Here is a 15,165-nt window from a genome sequence, read left to right as displayed (position 1 = left end):
GAGAGTACTTGGGGTGTGATGTCTTTCAGAAACCTTCCTCTTCCTAAATACATCAAAAAAGACAAGGCTTTATATGTGTAACCAAACTCCTGTGTGTGTGTGTATGTGTACGTACTCTCACATTCTGATCATCATCAACTTTAACAACAACTCGGTGACTACTGGCATCATATTACAGGTTCTTCCTTTAAAGAGGTAAGATTATAATAAGGCATAAAACATCCCACGTACCATCCATGCTGTCCCATCTGGAGCTTCTCCTCCCAGGCACCATGCCTACCTGGCAATCGGATGAATCCGACCGTCACAAGGTTTATGTTAGGATCAGGTTCATGCTACCATCTCTGCTTCATGTCTCATGGAGAATCTCTCTGGGACCAGTGTGACAGTAGAGGGTCACTGCCCTTCTGCTATATTACCCATTACAGGACAGATATAAGAAAGAAACCTAATCAGTAGTAGGATTGATTGATGTTGAAAACACTGGAAATATGGTTGTCAGCTGTTTACAGAGGGCATCTGAAAATTCCAGCTGCCTAAAACCTGGGTTTCCCTGGGAGCTCAGACGGTAAAGAATCCACCTGCAATGCGGGAGACCTGGGTTCAATCCCTGGATTGTAAGATCCCCTGGAGGAGGGCTTAGCAACCCAACCAGTATTCTTGCCTGGAGAATCCCCATGGGCAGAGGAGACTGGTGGGTTACAGTCCATGGGGTCGCAGAGAGTTGGACACACCTAAGCAACCAAGAACACACACACAATGCCTGCAAGTCTTGGGTCATGAGGAATGGTGTAGTAATTAGAAGCATGACTTCCCATAGAAACTTAAGATTGCATGCATACGTAGTTCCTTCCTCTGGGAAAGCTGGGCACGAGATATCAGATTCATCTAGTTCATATTCCAAGTAGCCCAGCATGACTTAGAAAATTCTGTTCTTTGCAACTAGAATGTTTGATGTGAGTCAAGAGTTGGGAAAAACTTTTTTGAAAAGTTTATCTCATTTAATACTCCTAATCACCCTGGCAAGCAGAAAGTATTTCAATTCTTACTTGTCCAGTTATGGAAACTGAAATATAACAGTTTATATAATTCTACCATGGCTCCACAGTGAGGACAGCCAGTTTTGTACCTGAAAACTGAAAAAGCACTGAAGATGCTTCATGAATCTTCAGTGAATAGAAGCTCATTTATAAAGCATTGTCCAAGTTTATTTATTTTTACAGTGTTAACATGGTATTGTTAGCATTAAAAATATTACAAAAAGCACTAAACATGTTGGATTAATGTGAGATCAAGAAACATGGCTGGCTATAGCACAAAAATTCATCTCAAAAAAGGAAATGGTAATATCGAACATGTATGAATTGCTTCCTATTTCTAACTAAGAAGTGCCAGGAGGCAGACTAGGAAAGTCAGTGTGACCAACAGTAAGTACATGGATCAGTTCAGTTCAGTTGCTCAGTCGTGTCCCAGTCTTTGCAACCCCATGGATCACAGCACGCCAGGCCTCCCTGTCCATCACCAACTCCCAGAGTTTACCCAAACTCATGTCCATTGAGTTGGTGATGCCATCCAACCATCTCATCCTCTGTCATCCCCTTCTCCTCCTGCCTTAAATCTTTCCCAGCATCAGGTCTTTTCAAATGAGTCAGCTCTTCGCATCAGGTGGTCAGAGTATTGGAGTTTCAGCTTCAACTTCAGTCCTTCCGATGAACACTTAGGACTGATCTCCTTTAGGATGGACTGGTTGGATCTCCTTGCAGTTCAAGGGACTCTCAAGAGTCTTCTCCAATACCACAGTTCAAAAGCATCAATTCTTTGGTGTTCAGCTTTCTTTATAGTCCAACTCTCACATCCATACATGACTACTGGAAAAGCCATAGCCTTGACTAGACAGACCTTTGTTGGCAAAGTAATGTCTCTGCTTTTTAATATGCTGTCTAAGTTGGTCATAACTTTCCTTTCAAGGAGTAAGTGTCTTTCAATTTCCTGGCTGCAGTCACCATCTGCAGTGATTTTGGAGCCCCCCCAAATAAAGTCAGCCATTGTTTCCACTGTTTCCCCATCTATTTGCCATGAAGTGATGGGACCAGATGCCATGATCTTAGTTTTCTGAATGTTGAGTTTTAAGCCAACTTTTTTACTCCTCTTTCACTTTCATCAAGAAGTTCTTTAGTTCATCTTTGCTTTCTGCCATAAGGGTGGTGTCATCTGCATATCTGAGGTTATTGATATATCTCCTGGTAACCTTGATTCCAGCTTGTGCTTCATCCAGCACATCCGACATTTCTCATGATGTACTCTGCATATAAGTTAAATAAGCAGGGTGACAATATACAGCCTTGACGTACTCCTTTCCCGATTTGGAACCAGTCTGCTGTTCCATGTCCAGTTGTAACTGTTGCTTCCTGACCTGCATACAGATTTCTCAAGAGGAAGGTCAGGGATAGTCATGGGTAAAATTATTAAATAGGGAGTTTGTCATCAGTTTCAATGTCTTCATAAAAAACTTCAAAATACTTGCCATGGATGACTCTGTCCATCAACCTCCTAATCCTTCACACTGAGATTCAACTAAACTCTAGCCTGACTTCTCTTGGCCCAAGTTCATCTCCCTAGGATTCCAGGTCCTTTCAAAATATCTGCCTGAGAAAATTCAGCATTGCCAAAGGAATTTACTGTTTATTCCAGCCAAAACATGACTATGGGCCTCTCTCCTCCCTTTTCATAGAGTAGCTACTTCAAAAAACTTGCAACTATAAATCCTTTCTCTCCCCTTCAAGACATTAATGCTCTACCAAACCAGAAATATTTCCTCAAAGACTTAGAAGTCACCTCTTTAAAATGTAGGCATCTAGAGACATAACTCTCCTGTCTCCTAGTTCCTGGGAGAGGGTAAGAATGAATGAACCTACTTTAAGTAGCAAGGCACAGGAGGATGCCTAATTATACTGACTGATAAGTCCCTTTTGGCCAGAAAGGACTGATAAATCCCTTTTAAACTATGGTGCACATGGCTTCAATTGCAAAATTAAATTCTCTCCTAAAGATATAAAAGTTGTTTCTCTATCAAATAAGTGCCAATCAGCAAACTACCATGACTACCTCTACTCCTCTTAACATCCTTACTGTTTTTCTTTAGCAAGTATATGTATATGTACATGGCTCAGTTGCTTAATCATGTCCAACTCTTTGGGACCCCAAAATCTATAGTCCACCATGATCTGTAGTCCTCTGTCCACAGGATTATCCCAGCCAGAAAACCAGAATGGGTTGTCATTTCCTCCTCCAAGGGATCTTCCCAACCCCAGGATCAAATCCGTCCATGTCTCGTACATCTTCTGCATTGGTGGGCAGACTGTTTTCCATTGAGCCACCTGGGAAGCACACTTTGGCACTTAAAAAGCCTCCCACCTTTTTCTTTACCCCGGTGGAGTTTGAGTGAGCTCAGTTTACACTGAGTCTCTTTCTCTCCTACTCTATTTGTCTGAATGAAATCTGACTTACTGGCAGTTCTCTAAAATGCCCTTATAATTTATTTACCTCTTCTAAAACTTTATTTGCCCTGTACTTTTCAAATATTAATTCACATATGGATCACCTGGGGATCTTGTTAAAATTCTAAATCTTGCTTGTAGATACAGGGTAGGCATAGGATTCTATATGTCCTTCAATCTCCCACATGATACAGATGAATGAACCTACTTTAAGTAGCAAGACACAGGAGGATGCCTAATTATACAGACTGATAAATCCCTTTTGGCCATTGTTTAATATTCAACTCAATGATAATCTTGCTGAGCATGCTGCTTAAAATAGTAAATCCTCCCAAACTCCCATCCTGATGCTCTCTTCTCTCTTTCCTGCACTGTTTTTCTCTAAAGCTCTTTCACCATCTGAATTAGTATGCATTTTCTTATTTATTTATGATGCATCCCCTCCCAGAAGGATATAAGCTTCACAAAGGAACACATTTATGTCCTTCTTGTCCACAGCCATACCACATTATCCAGAATACTTCTCACCACAGCATAGGTGCTCAGGGAATGATTTTGGTGAACTCATAGACCATCTAAATTATACATAGAACTAATGGCTTAGTATGATTGAACCACTAAGGCAACATGTATACAAAAAATGCAAGCAAATGGAGTGATTAAACAGCAAGGATTCTAAGCAACACAGGGGAAATATTATGGATAAAAGGACTAACAGATCTTCCTTAGGTGTCACCATCCAGGTAAGTCCTCTGGCTCTTCAAAGTATCAGCTGCTACTGGGCAGTTGCAAGGTAGAGTGGTTGATTGTTTAATTAATTATTGCAAAATAAAGCCCATGTTCCTTCTTTTTTTTTTAAATGTAAACATGCTTACTCGATCCAGTTGTTCCTTCTATTTTTGGTTATTTTTAATAACTATATTCTGCTTTTTAAATTTTATAAATCTGAAAATAGGAAACCTGTAGGAAATAGAGTCCAATTCTTATTTTCAAATTAATCTGACAACTTTTCCTTTGCTGCTGCCTATGCTTACTCATATTTATTCTTCCTAATTCCAAATATCTACTAATACTTTCTATGATAAAATGCACAATTATATAAAAATTAGAAGTCCATTTAGCAGTGAGGCTATCACAGAGAATGCAGCACAAATCCCTGTGTATGCACGCGTGCTTGCTTAATCATTTCAGTTGTGTCCGACCCTCTGCGATTCCATGGACTATAGCCCGCCATGCCCCTTTGTCCATCAGATTCTCCAGACAAAAGTACTGGAGTGGGTTGCCATGCCCTCCTCCACAAATCCCTATACACATCAGTATTTAGGACAATGATTCTTAACCCTATCTATACTTTCTTTTTATAACTAGTATTTTGTAATAGCCCCATTACTCTTCTGAAATGAGTGTTATTGCTAGAATAGAAAAATTAAATGAACACATTTTTTGTGTGTAACGTGAATCAGACCTAATAAAAAGATGTTTGTAGTAAAAGAATTTTAAAATTAATGTATAAATACTAATACATAGTTAGGGCAGATTTTATATCTCTTTCTTCCTATACAAACCCATACACTCTAAGGGTTGATACCCATTAGATTGGAACTCTTTACAAAAAGAATTCTGCTGTTGTACGTACAGGTGATACATATCTTTGATAGTATGCAATTTTGTGTGAGTGTACTTAGGATTAGTGGATTTCTTGTGTTTAAATTCTGTAATCCCCTGACAACCTTTCACTCTTGAGTGCTCCAATAGTAGCAGATTCTGTGCATCCTGCCCTAATCTCCCCGAGTTCCCTTTCTGCTGAGTCATTCCTTGTCCACCAGTGGGTTTGCTACTCTTTCAGTTGAAAGCTGCACTTTGGTTCTTTCCTATTTCTGAATAGACTGCATTTTCAGACCTTTTCACACTCATAGTTCAATCCACACCCTCTCCTTTCCAATAGTAACTTTTTTTTTGAAGTACCCAGTATTTATATTGATGCTATTCTTAATATCTCATAGATAAGAAGAGTAGTTCTGAAACATAGGCATAAAAATAACTCAATGTTTTCCAAAATTTTCCTCCTTCCTAATGTATCCTAGATTTTTAATATATTGAAACGGAATTCCTACAACCTATGACTTCTCCCTTCACTTTCACCATTATAAGCTAACTAGCTCTGCTTCATAGTTGTATTTGTTACTTATAAAAGATTTGTGACTTCCTTTGAAATGCATATCTTCACTTAAGGCATACATTTTTAGCTGTATACACAAGAGCACATGATTATTTGAGATAATGATCATAAAAAAATGTCACTTGTCACAAAAAAATAAGATTACTAGGTGCTTTGTTAAAAAGGTCCATAGGAAATATCTTTAAAGAGACTGAGCCATCTATGAAAATATAACAGAGGGAAAGTAGGAAAAAATGTGGTACTAAATGAAGACAACAATCTCATAATGACCCAAATTCTATGCCACGTATTGTAAAGTAGATCTTCATGAGCTCTTCAATGTCACATTCCTTTTTGTTATTTAGAACTAAAAAGGTGACACTCTTCACTATCAAAATGAATATTTAAAACTCTTCTCATGTATATTTTTGATCTCCTTCAGTGTCATTTTTCCTCTTTTCATGCTCTGAACTTGAATTGCTTCTCCAATGTATATTGATGGCCAAGTTTGTTTCCTCATGGATCCAAGGCCCTGTAGCCCCTTTGAATCTTAAAACAATATAAAGTGGGGATGTAGAAGTCTTGAATTGTGTTTATGTACAGAAGATTATATTAGGATAGCTTAAGAACTGAGATGTGAAGTGTTTTTGGCTGATGATCAATTCTAATTTTTCTTGCTCTCAGATCTAAAATAAATGAATAAAAGTCAGTTTTCAAAATTCCCAGTCATGATCTCCTTATATAACATAAGCCTTTGAGTCTGGCAAATACTTCAGAATCTGGAGAGATAAAGCATCTTTAGAAATATCACAACTTTTTGTTTTTTGTTTTTTGGTTAAGAAACTTTGCTATTTTTGTCATCAGAGAAACACATGTTTTGAGAAATAAGCTGAGACAATAGGTAGGAATTACTTATGGATTATTGCAGATGCTTAACATTTTGCAGCTATAAACTAATTCCTTAGGTAGATACTATAGACTGAAGTCACTTTAAAGTGTGTGCAGACCCCAATGTTCATCGCAGCACTGTTTATGATAGCCAGGACATGGAAGCAACCTAGATGCCCATCAGCAGACAAATGGATAAGGAAGCTGTGGTACATATACACCATGGAATATTACTCAGCCATTAAAAAGAATTCATTTGAATCAGTTCTAATGAGATGGATGAAACTGGAGTCCATTATACAGAGTGAAGTAAGCCAGAAAGATAAAGAACATTACAGCATACTAACACATATATATGGAATTTAGAAAGATGGTAATGATAACCCTATATGCAAAACAGAAAAAGAGACACAGATGTACAGAACAGACTTTTGGACTCTGTGGGAGAAGGCGAGGGTGGGATGTTTTGAGAGAACAGCATGTATATTATCTAGGGTGAAACAGATCACCAGCCCAGGTGGGATGCATGAGACAAGTGCTCGGGCCTGGTGCACTGGGAAGACCCAGAGGAATCGGGTGGAGAGGGAGGTGGGAGGGGGGATCGGGATGGGGAATACATGTAACTCCATGGCTGATTCATGTCAATGTATGACAAAACCCACTGCAATGTTGTGAAGTAATTAGCCTCCAACTAATAAATGGAAAAAAAAAAAACCAAAAAAAAAAAAAAAAAAGTGTGTGCAGAAAAGTTTATTATTTATTGTCATACAATGTATTTTACAAGTTAAATGAAAAAGATATTTCTCAAACCTACTTAGGTAAAGCCTGCCTGCAATGCAGGAGACACAGGTTCAATCCCTGGGTCAGGAAGATCCCCTGGAGAAGGAAATGGCAACCCACTCCAGTACTTTTGCCTGGAGAATCCCATGGACAGAGGAGCCTGGTGGGCTCCATGGGGTCACAAAAAGTCGGACAGAACTGAGTGACTAACACTTAGGACCAGAACTTTTTCTGGGACGTATTTCACCGTCTTTCTGGAAAGCAGTTAATATTCATGGTAAAATGAGCAATTTTCTAACAGACTTTCAAGAAATTAAGATCTTTACTGGGAATATGTCCTCACCCACTAGACTCAGACTTATAAAGGGGTTAATAACCTTTAACCAGGGGCTTCCTAGGTGGCTCCAGTGGTAAAGAATCTGCTTGCCAATGCAGGAGACATGAGACACAAGTTTGATCCCTGGGTCAGGAAGATTCCCCTGGAGGAGAGCATGGCAACCTTTTCCAGAATTCTTGCTTGGAGAATCCCATGGACAGAAGAGCCTGGTGTGTTACGGTCCATAGGGTCACAAAGAGTCAGACACGACTGAAGTGACTTAGCACACACACACACATACACACTCTTTATTTAACCAGATAAATTTCTAAACAAATTATTTTTGAAATTATATTTTAATTTTTACTTACAAAATAGTTCTATCTAGATGGAATCTTTGAACTGGCTTACCCAGAACTCTCTTGTCAAGTTTGAGCTAAATTTTTTACATACATTTGTTATTCATTTATGTGACAAATTATTTTAATAAAAATATAAAGTCTCAGAGCTTGTCAACATTCATATCTTGGGGTAATTAGCAAAATTATATAGTAGATTTCTGTTTATATTGTTTACATAAAGGCTAATAATAAACTAACTTGGGAAAGACTAAGAGTTCATTAGAGGTTTCAGTTTAAGAAGCTATTATCTGAGAGTTTCAAATATGGAGAAATTAAAATTTAATACCATTTATTCACAGAAATATATGATGTCATATGTATGGTAAATAATCATCCCTTCAAAAAGAACCATGCAAAACAAGCCCAAATGAATAGATTTGAACATTGTTTTTCTATTAGTGTAAAAACAGATGCTTATGCTGGATTTAAAGCTACAGTTGTTTAGTTGCTAAGTCATTCCAACTCTTTGAGACCCCAGACTTGTAGCTGGCCAGGCTCCTCTATCCATGAGATTTTCCATGCAAGAATATTGAAGTGGCTGCCATTTCCTTCTCCAGGGGATCTTTCCAACCCGGGGATCGAACCTGTGTCTCTTATGTCTCTTGCATTGACAGGCAGATTCTTTATCACTGAGCCACCAGGGAAGCAAACGTTTAGAATCTAGACAGTCTGAATTTGGGAAGCTATACACATTTAAAGGGTCATGGAACATGCCTAGGCGGCCTTCAAAGATCACTTATGAGCCACACACATAAAAGTAACCACAATTGTTTTTGATCACAAAAGTGATGCCAAACTAGGTGCTTTATTGTATTAAGAAAATTGAACTTCAAATGAGTTTTGACTGCTTTCCAAAATGGAATTTACTGTTACCAAGTAGAGGTAAACCACAGTTGGGGATATTTGCATCAACTTGCTACCAGTCCTTAGATTGTTCTGAACTGGGGGTCAAGCATATTTTGATTTGTTCTACTGGCTTTGTGATATATGTTTAGTGTTTTAAGGTAATTACTGTGAAAAGTACAATCACTGGAATCTTCCCATATGCTTGTTTACAAGCCAATATTGTTAATAAAGACTTGATTTTTGGCATGGAGTTATATGCAGACTATATGCTATATAGTGTATGTAAGTTTTTCATCCATTTAATACTATTTAATATTTCTCAAATGAAATACTTCATTATGTTAAATACCTTAATATCACACTTTGAGCAACTCAGAACTATATGTACCTTCTCCATACAATTGAGGGAGTAATCAAGTCTGAAAAGCAATCAAGTATTACAAAATCACTAAGATTTTCTTCTAAAAAATTGTAATAAAATTATCTTCTGGGGGCAGATTTGTGAATATGCCATAAAATTTTTCCTGTAAAGAAAAGTTCATGATTTTCATACCCTAAAGCTATGAAGGAAATGATGAAGAACAAAATGACATATTAATGGAAATGTCAATTGTTCCCAGCTAAGGAAGGAATGTGGCCTCTGGTGAAAAACTCCAAAATGGGAGAAGGAGAAGAGAAATACGGCCAGTCTGTTTCTAAATCCTTCATGAATTTAGGCAAGGTATTTCCTGCTTTCTTTGTTCTCTTTTAAAAGCAGACATTCTCATCATGATTAACTTCACTGTTGGCCAGTATATAAATCATAGATGCTATTTTTATAAAAAGGAAAGAATCAAAATTATGTAAGAAAGTCACTGCTTTCAAGTGCCAGTAGCAGGTATACCTAACCCTGAATACAGCAAATCTTTGTTTCATTCTGTTTTCCTGGAAAAAGGACAGAGTGAATAAAGTTATAGAACAATTCAGTGCATGCAGCCAGTCACATTTTTTAAAATTTCTGACGATTCTTTTCAGCTATTGATGCTCAGCATCCAATTATCCTGTAAGTACCTCATTTTGTTCATATTGTACAATATAAGTAATTTTTCAAATAGAGCATGTAGTTACAAGCAAAATAATCACACCTGGGTTTCATGGCACATATTCTAGAAGGAGGGGAAGGAAATGGCAACCCACTCCAGTATTCCTGCCTGGAGACTCCTGTGGATGGAGGAGCCTGGTGGGCTCCTGTCCATGGGGTCTCACAGAGTTGGGCACGACTGGGGCAACTTGGCATGCATGGCATTCTAGAAGGATGGAGGCAGAAGGGAGAGAAACCTTGTTCAAAGAGCTTAATGTTGCAAATGATGATAGTGAGATCCACAGCAGCAAAGCAGCATAGTGAAATTAACACATATAAACACACAAGGTGAAAAAGGAGGTGTGTGGAGTCTTTAAAAATAGGCTTGAAAGATAGTACAGATCATTTGCATTTTGAAGCGTAAATAATTCAGGATTTGAAATAATACATCTAAAATTCAAAACACATCACATTGTTTAAATTACCCAAGTCCATTAGTTTATTCTAGCAATTTGACTGAGTACTTTGTAGTGTCTTGCAGATGTTACGTTCTTTTTTTTTGTAAATGGAAAAACAGCCACCTACGGAAAGGGAGGCAGCATTCACTTAAGGAGTGGTGACAGAGACGGGGAGACAGGCCATTTACTTGATGATTATAATGTATTTCCACTCCTGCTAATTTTGTTTAACACTTTTGAGAATCCTTCACTCATTGTAATATACACTGTCTCAAGCTTTTAGGTCTGATTCAAAATTCATTCATTGCATACGGAGGTTCTGTCACTATCCAAAGTCTTTAGAAGGCTGATGGCTATCATAAAATAGGTTTGCATATGTAAATTATAGGGCAATGATTTCTCATCCCCATATCCAATAAAGCACAGAAATATTTGTGTTTTGAAATTGGATAAAACCACATGCTAAGAAAGTACAGCGTGAAGAAGAAAAAAAACTCAACTTGTACATTATAGAAGAGGAAAAAAACACAGGGATAGCTGGAAAATCCATGTTCTATTTAAGTTCTTTTCTTTCTATAGTGAGAGAATACCTATAATTAATTTTATGATGATTATCAAGTAAAAGCCTTCTTGGACATCTTATGACATGAAGACAGAAAGACAGGGGCAAATCTATACTCTTAAATAAAGTGTTTGACTAGTGTATATTGATAAAATAAAATATTCATGATTTTAGTTTATTTTTTGTTGAATTTATTAATAATCTTTATATATATTTATATATGTATGGCTTTGAGCAAAGACAAAAGAAATTCTCTAATTCATCCCTGATCATACAGTTGTTGTAAGAATCAGCTATTCTACTATTTTCCCAGCAGCAGAAAGATCAGTCTTTTCAGTAATACATTTCTTTCTGTACAGTTTAAAACTCCATACTTATGGGCTTAACTATGTACAGAGAAAAGTGGTCACTTTTCAATTAGTAATGAACTTTTATGTTACAGGAATGTGAGTCAATTTTCTTCTTACCCTAAGTATATATATTCATACATATATATGTATATAATTTACCCTGTACCACTTTATTAGTTTAACATATAAACCTTAGAGTTTTTTTGTCCATTCTATTACAAAGTGAATAAAAACGTGATGGTTGCACTGAAAGACCATGCAATTCAATTTTGCTTATGTTTCTCAACAGTGTTCAAAATAAAAAACCAAACATTTATATATATAAAAATATTTCACTACCAAACCCATTGGTTCTATCAAATGTAAACCTTTAATACTTTAAAGGACCAATAATGATCTTAATAAATTGAAGTTAATTATCAGTATTTTAATAAAATAAAGGAGTTTTGTACTGATATGTAAATGGTCTTGCAGCTTCCCCATAGGTCCTAGGTAGACTAAACAAGCCCTTTCTTACACCACTCCTGACACTCCATCATAGGTCACCAGCATGTTCACAATTACACATTGTCTAGCACTGTTGATTCCTTTCACACAAGCTAGAATTTGTTAGAAATTAAACATAACAACTCATTTTGGTATTATAAGTAGTATATCCATAAAAGGCATAACAGGCAGCATGGATCCGTTTTAGAGTTTTGCTTTTGTTTTCTGTCCTCAAGTCTATCTGGAGGCCCTGCCCCATTTCGTGCACGATTTCTGTTAAGTTCTTCTTAAATGCATTGCCAGTGTCAGAGACACGGAAGACCTCCACTTTAGGTCATTCTCTTAACTTGGGTTATTTACAGAAGTCTGTTATTGGGAATCTTCCAATTGTGTTCCAGTCATCCACCATATCCGAGGGGTGTGTTAGGCACAAATGATTTCTAAGGGACTTCTTTGAGAAGAAGCAGATGTTCACAGATCATGAACAGAGTTAAGGAAACATACAAACAAACAAACAAAAATACCCGATGCTCTCAGACATTGACTTTGACCTCCTGCTTGATGTCACCAGGTCTGTACTTTTTTCAGCACATTTAAAATAACAAACCTCGTTTCTAAGGACTATGTTAGTCACCACATTCCTTAAGATTTACTAACCATTTAGTTAACAATACACAAAGAGCAAAGTGTATGTTCCCAAACAGGTGATGCTATAGTGTATTTATTTTTTTAAATTAACACCACAGTAAACTACCAACTACAGTGAAAGACACAGAACACACTGGCAACTCCAAATCAAGCTGTAGTTTACAAATTGTCATTTAAATGATAAAGATAATAATAACATTAAATGAAAGTGAAAACCTCACTTCTAGACTTAAGTCAGAGATCCAAGTCAGCCTTACAGGAATTTTAAGATAGGCAATTAATGAATGATTATACTTTTCTAGAAATGAGAAATACTGTAAGCTTTCCCCTACAATGACTGCTTTGAACCTACTTTTTTCCCCCCAAAGCATGCAGGGCCTATTTTCAGATGCTTGATTATGGCAAGAAAGAAGAAAAGTAATGATTTTTGGTATAATACAAGCAATTTGTAGAACCAAGCATACAATTTTGCATAAAACATTGCAGGTTAAAATAATATTGTAGGTTTCAAGCCATTGCATTACAGTTGAATAGTTGTCACAATTAGGTTTTGTAAAATTTAAAACTCTAAGTTTTGAAGTGAAGCAGTAAAACTAAATTCTTAAACAATGACTTTTACCTTCATACAGCACAGAAGAACTATTTTTATTTGGGTTGAAACAGTTATTTACAGCTAACGTTGATTGAGTCTTGGTAAAAGTCTGATAACACTTGAAGAGAAATATCCCTTCAGCTTTCTGAAAGATCAGTGAACATGTTTGAGGTTAGAGATAGTCATATCTCTATGACTATAGAGATCATAGCCAATGCTAGTCTCCTACCATGGCCAAGCATATGGTGTGTTCTTTAACCTAATTTAAAATTCAAAGCACCAAAACACAATTTAGATTTAGAAAATGGGATCTGCTATTTAATCCTACATAATTAATGATTAACAATTTAGATGCAGAGACACAGCTAATGAGAAAAGTTTTGATTGGTGCTATTCAGCTCACTTGAGTTGCCTTTTCAAAATCAGAGTTTTGTTTCCACAGAATCCAAGAACTCTTCATAAAATAGAGAAATACATGTATCAAAGGAATTAAGTAAAAGTAGGTTAAAAATAAATAATCTTACAACAACATTTGAAATCCTTTAATGATTTAAAGAAAGGAAGACATATAACACTGAATGCTAAACAAGTCTTTTGAACTTCTCTTGAGATTTTCAGATATAGACTTAATAGCATATGTATATATATATATTTTTTACATTTTGCATGTAGGCCAGAGCTGTCTAAAATATCTCTTCATAGTAGGCTAGAGGGATCTATCAGGAGATAGAATAAAATCAGATCTGAGAAGCGCCTCAGTTCGTTAGAGTATTTCTTTCTGCTTTGACAATCAGCAGGGATCATAAATTTGAAGCAAATCGTGGCTTTTCTGCCTCTGGGTCTGTCGTTAAGACTGAGGGCGCCTCCCTCGGATGAGCGGCTGCTGGTGGAGGGGGGGCCGGGGGGACTCCTCGGTTGGGGGGGATGGCGCCCGACGACATCTGTCGGAACAGGGTGACGCGCTGGGGGACGGTGCCCCTGCCCCCTGCCTGCAGGCCCGAGCCGTGGACCGTGGTCACGGGTTGAGGGATGGAGGCCAGGGACTCGCCCACAGTGGGATGCGGTCTGGAGATCAGGGTGGAGACCTCATGGGGCAGCGAGGGCTGCGAGGCAGAGAGGGGCCTGACTTCTCGGCTCAGGCTGGTGTTGTGGAGCGCCTGCGTGCTCTTGTGCACTTCGTTTTTCGGTGTGGAGCTGCCGGGGGTCTGTGGAGGCTGGGGCGGCTGCTGGGGCTGCGGTGGCTGCTGAACCTGCTGAACCTGCTGCTGCTGAATGAGGGACAACTGGGACGCCGTGGGGGAGGCATAGTGGAAAGTTCGAGTGGCTAGCGGGCTCTGTACAGGCGGGCTGCAGACAGCGGTGGTGTAGGAGCAGGGCGAGAGGATGGCTGACGGCTGCGGGGTCTGGGTGCTGGGGCTGGGGGAGTGCAGGTTGCTATGGGACAGGCTGGAGGCTGTGTACACCGGCGGCGACTGTGTCCTCACGCGAGAGGTCGGGGTAGTAGTTGAAGAGGTGGAATTCAGGGCGGTCATCTGAGGGTAACTGAGGGGAGGGATTGCCTGCACCATTTCCCTGTCGTGTTTCACAATCTGCTTCAGGATCTCGTTCTCCTGATTGTTGAAAACACCCGTGTTCAGATCCTTCTGGAACTTTTGCAGGAGAATTGAATTTTTCTTCCCTGTCAGCGAAAGGAAGATAGGCACTTAGAACATCTACAAATGACTGATGACAACTCCAAGCACCAGGGGCTCCTGCAAACAGGATGATGGCAGTGTTTCATTGAAGAGGCTTCAAAGTGGAGCGCTTACCTTTAGACACCAAATAGAAACGCGGCTCCTGCCTCTCATGCTTCCTGTCTCTTTCTGGTAAGGCTTACCTTTCCAGGAGTCAAGTTGAAAAGTCTATAATATGGCGAAAGCCATCTTACTGAAGAAATGGAGAGATTAGCCTGAGGGCTACCCTGAGAGAAAAACAGGGCGCTTGGAGCAGGATGGGTCTGACATCAAGATTTCAGTTTTAAGTTCCTTTTTCAAGAAAGGTCAATGGAAAACATACTATGTGACAAGCACTCTACCCAAGGCTTTTGTTGTTGTCCAGTTGCCAAGTTCTGTCTGACTCTTTGT

At 38.4% G+C, this 15,165-nt stretch overlaps 1 protein-coding gene across 1 annotated transcript in view; it reads right to left on the bottom strand.

Annotated features, from left to right (window-relative positions):
• Window positions 1-10,425: 10,425 nt before the first annotated feature.
• HCN1 (hyperpolarization activated cyclic nucleotide gated potassium channel 1) overlaps window positions 10,426-15,165 on the bottom strand; it is a 446,804-nt gene continuing 442,064 nt past the window's right edge. The window contains exon 8 of the mRNA XM_043489086.1: window positions 10,426-14,720. Within this exon, the coding sequence (XP_043345021.1) occupies window positions 13,843-14,720 (878 nt within the window). The 3' untranslated portion in view covers window positions 10,426-13,842. The remainder of the gene's footprint in view (window positions 14,721-15,165) is intronic.

This window comes from Cervus canadensis, chromosome 16 (assembly GCF_019320065.1).
Source record: "Cervus canadensis isolate Bull #8, Minnesota chromosome 16, ASM1932006v1, whole genome shotgun sequence".
In the NCBI taxonomy this organism is placed as follows: Eukaryota; Metazoa; Chordata; class Mammalia; order Artiodactyla; family Cervidae; genus Cervus; species Cervus canadensis.
This window is presented reverse-complemented; position numbering and strand designations above follow the sequence as displayed.